The sequence below is a fragment of the Lemur catta genome, chromosome 17, assembly GCF_020740605.2.
Source record: "Lemur catta isolate mLemCat1 chromosome 17, mLemCat1.pri, whole genome shotgun sequence".
NCBI lineage: Eukaryota > Metazoa > Chordata > Mammalia > Primates > Lemuridae > Lemur > Lemur catta.
Window position 1 is genome coordinate 12,149,146 of NC_059144.1, and position 12,033 is coordinate 12,161,178.

The 12,033-nt window shown below is 40.6% G+C and overlaps 1 protein-coding gene across 1 annotated transcript in view; it reads left to right on the forward strand.

Annotated features, from left to right (window-relative positions):
* The first annotated feature begins 7,189 nt into the window (after positions 1-7,189).
* Positions 7,190-12,033, forward strand: part of KIZ (kizuna centrosomal protein) — a 110,017-nt gene continuing 105,173 nt past the window's right edge. The window contains exon 1 of the mRNA XM_045528231.1: positions 7,190-7,381. Within this exon, the coding sequence (XP_045384187.1) occupies positions 7,305-7,381 (77 nt within the window). The 5' untranslated portion in view covers positions 7,190-7,304. The remainder of the gene's footprint in view (positions 7,382-12,033) is intronic.

A 12,033-nucleotide genomic window follows, 5' to 3' on the forward strand; every position in this document is an offset into this window, starting at 1 on the left:
GCAATGCCTTCATAACACCTCCACAGTTCTACCTACCCCGACTGTCACTCCAGTGGCAGTGACCCAGCTTGGACATGACACAGCCTCTCATGCCTCAGCTTCCCTGCTCCAACAAACACTCCCCACTGTGAGAAGCAGTAGGATATCGCGGTTGAGAATTTTGGCTCTGGTGCCACATCGTGTGGGTTATAAGGCCACTCCTCCTTTTACAAACTGTGTGGCCTTGGTTGGGTTGCTTAACCCTGATGTGCTCTAAATTCCTCATCTGGAAAATGGAGATAATGTGTGTAAAAAGCTAGGCACAAGGTAAGGCTCTATCCCACTCGCTACTGGATGATGTTTATTGGCATACATGAGCATGTGAACACACACAAGTTGCCATTCCTCTCTGGTTACATTTAGAAGTCCTAGGAAATTAGAAATGGTTCCTTGTTTTCAGGGAGAAATTGGAACCATTTGGTCATTGAGTATTTTCTATGGGCCAGTTCTGTGCTAAGAACATCTTAAATGTTACCTTATTTACTCCTCATAATAACTTGGTAATAAAAATATCATTACCTTCATTTTAGAAATGAGCAAAATAAGGTATTCAAGATGTTAAGAGATGTGCTCAAAGCCACACGGCTGATAGGAGGCAGAGTCAGGATTTGAACTCAGTTCTACTGATTCTGAAGCACATGATTTTTAGACAACATAGTGCTGCCCTTGGGTGGTTGATTTCTATCCCTCAGGGTTGATGGGCTGGGATCTCTCCAACTGTCAGGATTGACACAAAAGAAGTGAAACCAAATTCTGGATTGAGGTTCCCAACAGAATGGCAACTTCTGAGATTCATTCACGTGAGCTTCTGAGTCACCAGCAATGAGTTTAGGTGACAAGAACCTGACCCTGAGAGGGCAGGTGAGTGCAGGGTCAGCAGGGTTGATAGAGAAGGATAGAGAGGAACCTCAGGAAATGCTTTTGAGAGGGGCCCTTATCTTTGATGACTCTCTGCATCTCGCAAAGGGATATTCTTCTTGCCCCCGGCAGAAACAATGCTAGCTTGTGTTGATTGAGGGCTAACTACCAGGTGCATCACACAGATCACATTTAATTTGCTCAGCAACCCTGAGAAGAAGGCACTGTTACTATCACCATTTTACAGGTAAGGAATTTAGGCACAGCAAGGGTAAGTAATTTGCCCAAGGTCACATAGCTTGTGAGAGGAAGAGGTAGTATACCATGCAGAGGGGGTACCTGAGCCAAAATCCTAAATCCCTGTATTCAACACCTTCTCAAGGATGTAACAGCAAGCGTTTGTTGATCAAGTATATGGAGGGTGTTCTGTGTGGCCTTCACCATCGAGGGTCCCTAGTAATGAATGAAGCCGACATTTCTACAAAGACTGTGGGTAATTGCAGACAATAAGAAGTGGAATATTCTACACCTGGTGCCCTGTTACCTTGTAAACATAAATACATAGCTGTCAAATAAATGGTATTTATTATGCAAAACCCTTTGGTTTTAACCTGACTGCGAATTGTAAGAACAGGCCTACAGCATCCCTTTGTTTCCAGCCCTTGTAGTTAGGAGTACTTGTTGAACCCTGATGAGAAGTGCATCCAAGTGGCAAACAATTATGAAATCCACCAAATGATATTTGAAGAGAATCTTGGCATTCAAAAATTGTTCCTGTGTGACGTCAGTACCTACAGCCTGCTGCACATGCACCCACGGCTTCAGGGCTGCAGGGCTTCCGAGCGGCCCCTGCTTGGCACACCAAGCCTTGGTTCAGTCCTGCAGGGAGGAAAAAGGGTACAAGGATTTGGTGCTTCAAGTCTGTCATCTCTAAGGACTCTTCTTTGTTTATAAAGGGATAATCCTGGAGACCTCATGGAAGCACAAATTCAAGGCCATCAGAGAAAATCATAAGCATACAAGAGCTGTGAGACAGCATGAGCCCGTCTTATTTAAGTAGTGAGTCTCTAGCTGGAGGCATTTATTATTCTACCCTATTATTCTATTTTTTGGCTGTTATTTAGCTTTCATAAAACTTGGATATTTTAGAGACCCATATGTTAGTTGTTGGTTTATATGATATAAAATAAAATGAGGAAATCTGATTTAATTTTATTTATTGGAATCTGCACCCAATACTTATTGTTTTAAATTAACTATTATAATTGTCTTTAAGCAAAATGCTCTTAGTAACCTCATGTCTTTCTGTATTTGTGAGGGTTCTTCAGAGAAACAGAACCAGTAGGGGGCGTGTGTGTGTGTGTGTGTGTGTGTGTGTGTGTGTGTGTGTGTGTGTGTGCATATGTGTATAAAGAGAAAGATGTTTAGAAATTGGCTCCTAAGGACTTCAAATGACTGGATGAGGCCCACAAACGTTATAGAGGATAATCTGCTTCACTCAAAGTCTACTGATTTGAACATTACACACATTCAGAAAACATCATTACAGCAACATCTAGACTAGTGTTTGATCAAGCAACTAGCCCCCATGGCCTAGCCAAGACAACACATAAAATTCACCATCACACCTCTCCTCTTGACCACCATCAGCTCCCATCCAGAGTGGCATCTCACTTTCTAGCTCCTGCCTTTTCACTTCCTGGTGACAAGCGTTCCCCCTCTTTCCCTACTGTGCTTCCCTACTCTAACACGTTAGCTACTAGCTACATGTGGCCTCTTAAATTTTAAATTTTAATTATTAAAATTAAAATAAGTTAAAAATTCAATTCCTCAGTTGCACTAGCCACATTCAATTGCTCAATGGCCACATGTGGCTAGTGGTTACCATATTGCATAGTGCAGAATGGAACATTCCATCATTGCAGAAAGTCCCATTGGACAGAGCTGCTCTAGATGGTTCTCTATAGCCTTGCCTTCATTATCTAGGATTCTTTCCTTGGACATTGACTCTTAATCTTATGGTTCCAGGTTTGCAGTCCCCCTTACCATCTGGATAGTCACTTAAATCCTCACTGAGAATTTTGGGGAAATATATGTTGATGTATTTGTCTGATTTGTGCATGGAATGTTTATGTATTAGTCAGGATAAGCAATGCCAGCTGTTAAAAGAACCTCAAAATATTAGTGGCTCCACATAGCAAAGATTTATTTCTTGCTCAGGTCATTGTCCTGTGATCTTTGTAGTGATTCACTCTTCTTCTAGGGCCTCAGAGTTTTCCACTGGATCCTTTGCATATAACTGGCCAACTAATGAAAACTGGGGAAGATTGTGCAAGATGTTTTGAGACCAGGCCTGGAAGTGGCTACATCACTTCTTCTCACATTTCATGGATCAGATTGGTGATGTAGACCCACCTAACTTCTAGAAAGGATGTAAAAGGATGTAAATGTAGTCTTTCTGAGTGCCAAGGAGGAAAACTAAACAGAATGGTGAACATATCATGCTGTATAACAGCATGTAGAAAAATGCATTCTAGGTGAATGCATACTATCCCCCAAACAATGAACCATGTAAATGTAAAAACCCTTATAGGTTGCATAGTATATATTTTATATGTCTTGTACAAGGAAGATAAAAAATTATCAGTAGCTGTCGAATGCTGAGTTTCAAGGCCATAAAAGGATGGACTTTGGAATTGGAACAGGCCTATGTTCAAATTCTACCACTACTATCTGTTTGAAAAGAACACACTGACTATGTGATTTTGGGCAAGTTGCTTAAATTTGTGGTGACCTTAAAGGACTATTATGGGTTTAAATGAGGCAATAAATGCTCACACTGGTGTAAATGTTCAATGGTGGGAGGGGTTACACATTCACATACATGTGACCTCACAGCCTTTCTCCTCCCTCCTACATTTGATTCATGTGTACTTCCAAATCAAATTGTCTAATGGCATAGGATACAATGTCTAATATTTCTGCATAGTGATTGCAAAAGGAAATATTTACCCATGTTCACATCTATTGTGAGTTGAATTGTGTCCCCCAAAATACATACATTGAAGTCCTAATTCCCAGTACCTCATAATGTGACCTTATTTGGAAAGAGCGTTGTTGCAGATGTAATTAGTTAAGATGAGCTCATACTGGAAGAGGGTGGGCCCCAAATCCAATATGATAGATGCCCTTATAAAAAGAGGAAATTTGGAGACATACACAGAGAGAATGCTATATGAACATCAAGGCAGAGGTAAGGGTGATGTGTCCACAAGACAAGTCACACCAAACATTGCCTGCAAATTATCAGAAGCTATGAGAGATGTACGGAGCAGATTTTTTTCTCGCAGCCCTCAGAAGGAACTACCTGCAGATGCCTTGATTTTTGAACCTCTATGCCTCAGAACTGTGACACAATAAATCCTCTTGTTGAAGCCAGCCAGTTTGTGGTACTTTGTTATGGCAGCTCTAGCAAACTAATACAATATCCAAGCAGTTGTTGTCTCAGATATATATAATTTAATAGAAAATTACATAGTGTTTATATTTTAAAATGTAAAATTCTAATTTCAACATATTTACCCAAATCAATTTTCCATTCATTAACTCAACTGTTTTTGAGCTACAAAAACAGCAATTTCATATGGTTCACCCTAAGACGAATACAATTACTGTGTTGAGACACTAGCTTCCCTTGCTATTTGCTTACTGGGGCTATTATTAGGGGCCTATATTTTGAACTAGACTCATTAATATTATAGAGATTACCAACTGTGTGACCTGGCCAAGCCCTTTAACTGCTGTGAAACTTTTTCCTCCTTTGTAAAATAAGGGGGTGAGGCTAGACTCCCTCTAACTTCCAGCTAAGGCCTCCTATAATTCTGGAACTTACAGGAAGCCTTGACTATCTAGAAAGACTCAGTGACCCATGGTCCAGTAAGCTAAAAGCAGGGCTGCTTACAGAAATCATCTCTGCTAATATAAAGAGATTGAAGAAAAATATTAAAAGAGAGTGTTCCAGCAAATTAAATATTCTGAGTAAAGAATTCTGTATTTACTAAAAGACTGTCACCATTTAAAATGCATAATTTTAGCATAAATACTCTAGAAATATCCTTTTGGTTTGCTATGTGTTATTTTTAATAAACAAGTCCTACATCTAGATTTGTCATATGTCATTAATGAATCAACCACAGAATGCAAATTATAATTATTTTGAATTATCTATTTAATGTTTAATTACATTTAATTTTAGACTCTTCTAAATTGGCCTAATAAAAATTTGGGATACTAAATGACTGCTTCATCTGCTTACTCTGTGCAATTTGCTGAAAATAATTAGTTATATTGTTTGTGAATTTTTTTCCCTTAATAAAACTAATCTGGGTAGAGGTGGGCCTAAATTAAATATCCTAAAAATTGAAATGCGGGTTTTTTTCTTTTTTGGGTTTTTTTTGACGAGGATTCTAGTAGAATATCGGTTACGCTAAAATCAATAAAATAAACCTTTCTATACTACCACTGAATCAATTTGATATAATGATTTGATATAACAACCAAATAAAAGTTATATCACTGCTACCCTTAGACCATGGCAAGAGGGCCCCTGTCCTGGCTTCTGTATTTTATAGGGCCTGGTTTGGCCCTTCTGTGGCCATGCCACTCCACAAAAGGTAAGAAGGCCCCATGGGCAGAAGACATGCCCACCTGGAGCTCACACACATCCCCATCCTTCTAGAATTCTTCCCAGATACCCCACACCCTGACATTCTGGGCTTTGAAGGCTTTCCAATGCCTTCAAAGACCTCTTTCCTGGGTCTTTCCTCCAAAGGTGGCCATCGCTGGTATGCTCACTATTAGGCCAAGAGGAGGGTGAAGTGGGGATGTGGAAAGAGCTAGACATGTGGGCTGGAGTGGGAGGGGAAGAGGCAGGGCACACACATCCATGCCTGAATATGAGGGTTCTCCCAGTGCAAGACTGAGCCTGGGGTGGGAAATAAGAGGGTGGACTAGGGAAGGAGTCATAGAACTAAATTCCACTCTGGCTTTCCAGGTTCTTACGAAAGGCACATTGGTCAAGGTAGGGAGGAGAGCACACATTTTATCTACAGCTTACCTTGAGTTATAACTTACTAATATTTAAGCAGATAGTATGGGGGCCTCCATTCGTACTCTTGTCCTGGACCTGGCAAATGTGAATAAAAGGCTGAGTCTCATAATTTTATATTGTTGACCTTTAAATGTTCCATCTCTCTTACTCATGGCCAATTTCAGTTTGCAACACCTTGCATATAATAAGTGAAATTAATGACTTAGAAAAGAAACCAAAAGAAGTGACAAATAAAAGACTAAAGAAACTCCATAGTTTTGTTTTTGTTTTTATTTTTTTCCTGCCCTGTGGGTTTTAGAATATGGTTGACTTCCTTTAGGAAACCTTTACCCCATGTTGTTGATGATGATGGTGATAAAAACAGATGTTTTCTATGTGCTGGGCCCTCTTCTAAACACTAACACATATTAACTAACCTAATCCTAAACTAATCCCGTGTTAACAGCCTTCATTTTACACATGAGGAAACCTAGGCTTCAAGAGGGTGACTTGCACATGGTCACACACGTGTGCAGTGCAGGAGGGCATTTCAGCCCAGGCAGTCTGGCTCCAGAGTTCCTGCTAGAGGATTCTACAATACGTTTGTAGCATTGTCCATTCTACCTACCTCTGCACAAATAGCTGCTTCGCAAAATTTTTCCCTCTGTGCCAACAGTAATGGCACCTGGAGCATTAAACACATCCTTAGGTTCCGCATGGATTTTCAAGTACGGGGTTGTTCTACCGCCAGGGCAGAGCACAGCTATTTAGTATTTGGGGTTTTGTCTTTTTTGTGGTGTTTTGTGTTGTTTTTGAGTGCTGGTAGGAGAACAAGCTTAGCACGGTTCCTGGCACTGAGCAAATCCTCCCAAGAAAGGAGGGAGGGAAAGAAGGAAGCGAGGGAGGCAGGAGGGAAAGACAGAACGCCCCTTGTAAAATCAATGCAGTTTGTGCGAATTCTGAAGGAGGAGGGGAAAGGAAACGTCGGTGTGCAGGAAAAGAGGCAAAGACACCGAGCGCTCAAGGTCTCCTGCCCCGCCACTTGCAAGTGGCCTCTGCCCGCCCCCTCCGAGGTGTTCTGTCCCCTCATCCACGGCGCCCCGCCTACGACCCTCCCACCAATGACAACCTGCTAGGTCCCACCCCCTGCACGGCTGGCGCCCCGCCTCCGCCACGGCGCCCCGCCTCCGCCACGCCCCCTGCAGGAGGCCGGGCGTGTGTTTACCCGCGGTGCATGGTGGGGCCGTCTCCTAGGACAACCCTGGCCCAACCTGTGCTCTGAGGCGGTGCGGAGGGCTGCGGCGTTAGAGGCTGCAGCATGCGCCGGACCCCTTCCTTGTCGAGCCCCGACTACTACGAGAGGCTGGGCCACCTCCAGGCCGGGCTGCGGGACTGGTACGACCACCAGGGGAGGGGGCGGGGAGTCGGCCGGAGCGAAGGGCCTTTTGGGGCCCTGCCCCCTGTTCCCTCCTACTCTCCCTGCCTGTGGTCCGCCTGGGGCCACTGCCCTCCCGGGACGCCCTCCAAGCTCCCGGTGGGGCCTAGAGGACAAAGTTTGCTAGAGATGCCCCCTGTGTTGGGGGTGGGCGTGGAGAGAGGTGAGACCCCTGCCCCCAACAGCAACTAAAGCCCGTTCTCCAGTTGGAGGATGAGGCCGCGTCACTGAATTTGCTCAGAAGTGAAAGTGCTAGTTCTCCTGCCTGTCACTCTCCATCAAGCCTGTGAATTTCTCTAGTCCCTTTCTACACCTCCCCTCCCCACTCTCTCTTCAAATTGTCATCCTGCCTTGACAGCTGCACTGCGTCAATGATGACAGGTCTTAGAACGCAAGCGGGAGAGAGTGTGTGTGTGTTTGTCAAACATATGCCCTATTTAAATGCAGGAGACTTTTTTGGGAAGCGGGGGCTGGCTAGATTTCCAGCGACAGAAGTCCAACTTCCAGAGGGTTCATGATGCTTTTGATTAAGATATGAAAGATGGGAACCACTGAAAGCAGCTAGATCTAAGAGTGTATAAAAAAAGAAAATTATAAAGCAATTCACATGAAAGATAAGTTGTTGGACCTCTTATTTAGCAGCTATAATAAATTAATTGGAGTTGGAAATCTCATTAGTTGACAAGAAAGGAAATAGATTTTTGGATCCCTTGATAAACAAAACGTTTAATGACTGTTAAAAGTTACAAAATCATTCTAGTGAACAGGAGTGCTGTGTGTATGTGTGACAATTCTAAAATGATAACAATAATTACATGGAAGGTAAAGGCAGAAGTAATTTTGAAAAGGAATTACATTAATCTTAGTTAGATTTAATTTTTGTCAAATATTTATAGAGTACCTACAACAGGCTTCCTTAATTGTCCTCACCATATTTTACCTCTTACTCCTTTTCTACATTCTGTTTTCTTTCTGACATACCAACACTCACTATGTCAGTGACTTCTTCATCTCCAACTTTAAATAAAAATCACTTCATGCAGAGCCTTTTCTGTTCCAACCCATTCCCTAACTTTTGTGACCCTCAGCATTCTTACAGCACTCTAGATGATGGCTTAAGTGACTTGCCATTTATGGAGGGCAGAAACCATATCTATTATAACTGGATCTTTAGCTCGAAATAGAGTATCTGTGGTGAAGGAGGTACTTGATAAATCTTTGTTGATTGGAAGAAATCCCAAAGTCAACTCAGCTAGTGTCTAGGAGTTCTGAATGTCTAATATAGAATCCAATAGCCACACTTTGTCACTAAATAATGACCACTTTCCAGTCAAACAGGAAAGTGAATCATGTGATGTTTTCAAGATCTTATTCAGTGTCTGCAAATACATGATAATTAAAAAGACAAGACATTGCTCTGTGTTTCAGTATACTTAAAATGCTTTTGGCTCAGTTTTTGTTGAGGTAGAAGACTGGCTTAGTTACTCCAGGCCTTTAGTTATTAGTGTCTCTTTGCCCAAGTCCTGATTTTAAAATGTTTCTGGTTTAAATGACATTCTTTTTGAACCAGGTTAATTGTGAGTTATCACTTTTTCTTCCTGTGCTAGGAACACCTGGCTGTTTATAGTCCTTATGGTACAATAACTGTGTAATGATTACACACTTTATGATTAACACTTATTGCTTTAATTATTAAACAAGGTGAGGCTGTTGAAATTATATAAGGAATTCAAGTCAAATTTTATAGCCTATTCATGGTTCTGCATTTGGAGATTTGTTTTCTTTTTAAGTCAGTACAAATCTGTTGCTGTGTATATTCATTTTTCATTTTAAGAATCCATAACTAACTCTAATTAATGCGTATTACACACAATTATAGAGGCAAATAACTTTAGCTACAGAGAAAGCTGCAGTAGGAACATGGAAACCTGGATTTTTCTAGTCCATGAACAGTTAAGTGACCTTGGGCAGGTTGTTTGGGCTCTCTGATTTTTCACCAGAAATGAGGCAGCTTGGCTAATATGTAAAGTAAGGCCACAAATTTTTTTTTTTCTCTCTACTAGAGTAATGGGCCTTAAGGTAAAAAAATTGAAAGCTACAGTTTTGCTAAGCAATGTGTAAGGAATATTATTGTCTGTATCCAATTTGAATGTTTGGATATACCTTTCTAAAAAAACAAAACAAAACAAAAATAATCCCAGTGACCACAGGACACTGTCTCCTAAAATTCCAGAGTCATTTCAGAGGTTGCAACCCCAAGTAGTCACAGCTGCTTTATCAATTTACAACTTCTGGAAAGTGGGAGATTTTTAAAAAACTCACTATTTCTCAGCCTTTTTAGAAGTAGTCACTGCAATATTAGCTGGTCAAATATCTGGGCCTTTCCCTTGTAACTGGTGTATTTCTAACCTAAGTCATCTTACCTGTAATCACACATAGATGTAATTTTATAGTCTGAATGTTTTCCTATGTGAATACAGGATTTTCTATGCTTTGTGGTGAAAGTTAACGGAGTGACTTGTTACAGTGTGTAAAGTGCCTACATGTATGGTAGAAACATGTAAGTGGAATTGACTCTTACAATTATATAAAAACATCCCTTTAAAAGGGCCATTAACAAGGCCCAGTTTTTTCAATGCCAATATTGATTCAGGGTGAGATATCATAATAGTCCAGAAATTGACACTGTGATATTAGTTGGATAAAGCTGAAGATGGTAGAGAAGTGTGGTATTGAGTCAAAAACAGAAAAATAATTGGCTTAAAAGGAGAAAATTCAGTCACATAAGGACCACTTAATGGTGTAAAACTTTGAAAGGTGCAGGTGACTGAGCTGGGCATTTCTGGGATTCTGAAACAGAGACCTGTAGGAATTGCGAGGTGATTCCTTGCAATAAGCCTTTCCCTGGCTTTTCATTGGGGGTAAATATTTGGTTTTAAGTCTTAAATTTAAAAGTTATGCAGGACTTAGTATTCAGAGGCGCTGTAACATGGATGAGAATTAGGAAATGGGCCTGTGATGGAGAGTTAACAAGATTAGCACCATTTTCCTGGAAGAGAAGGCCAAGAGGTGTTTGACTGTGGTTATTTCAGTGTATAAAGCGTCATAATAGAGAAGTATGAGCAACAGATGTCTGCATCTACCAAAGACAGAACAGGAACAAAGATGTTTTACATTCATTACTAAAAAGAACTTGCTGCTTGGAGGTGATGGACTTCCAAAGAGACTGTGGTCATTTTTCATTGGAGATCATAGAAGAATTTTAAAAATTATTTTAAATTAAGTTCCAGCTTGTAGAAAAGTTGCAAATGCAGGACAGTGACCTCCAATACTCCTTTCACCCAGATTCCTCAACTCTTAACATTGTATTCATATTATACTTCCATTCTCCCTTTCTGTCTATCTAAAATCATTAGTTTTTCCTGAACCATTCAAGAGCTACAGATATGATGCCCCATCACTCCCCAAAACCTCCAGTGTGTATTTAAAAAAAAAAAAAAAGGATGTTCTTGTACATATCACCATACAACCCCTCCCTGTCCAGAATTCAACCTTGATATATCAGTGCACAGACCCCCATCAGATTTCTCCAACTGTCTTATCAATGTCTTTTTTTCTTTCTGGTCCAAGGTGTCATCTGGAACTCAGGTTGCATTTGGTTGCTATGTCTCTTCAGTCTTGCCTGGCTTAGAACAATTCCTCAGTCTTTCCTGGTCTTTAATGTTCCTGACAATTTCATGGTACAGCTTTCATTCTAGAGGGTGACCCTCAAGCTGAGTCCGTCTGATGGTTCCTCATGCCCAAACTCCAGTCTTGCTTTGTTGTCAGGAATACCACAGAAGTGAAACATTACATTGGAGTACAGGGTCATAGTTAAAGGTCTTTCTGTCCTCATAATTTAATGACAAATTGCCCACACTATCTAGTCATTCATTCTTGATGAACTAGTTACCCAATTGGTCATTAAACCTTAGAAGGGGAAAAAGTAACTACACACTTGATCTTAGCAAAAGGCCGAGAAGCGATTGAAAAAAGTAACTAATTAAAGTTTCTAACCTGGAAGCAATTATACCATATTTTCTTCACTTCTAAGTTCAGTCTTATTAATGATAAAGTAAAGATCTATGTGACAGTATTGGTTAAAAATGTGTATGTTTATAATTTTTTTCATTTTTAACACAGACATAACCCCACTAAGGAATAGGTCATGTTCCCCAAGCAGGTTCTGTATTTGGATTTTGGACCCCATTTTTCCATTACAAGTATTTTGGTTAAATGATAGTTTCCATTTAACATTATGCTAAGGAAAGAAAACTTACTTAACTTATAATGTAGCTAACAGTAACTTTTGGAATAATTTTTAAAAAGTTATCTGAAGGAAGACAGAAACTAATAACAGAAACATGGAATGTGAGGCCAGCCTTTTTCCCTCAGAGGCCAGCCTGAGATCACCTTCTGTTGAAGTCTTATCTTTGTTTCACAGTTTTTTGTTTAGTATTCTTCTCTTGGATATTCTGTGGTTTCTTTTTCATACTTTGCTTAATATTAACTTAGATTAGCAATTTGGCTTTCAGTTAGGTGGGATTGAAGCAAATGGTGGTGGTCAGATGGA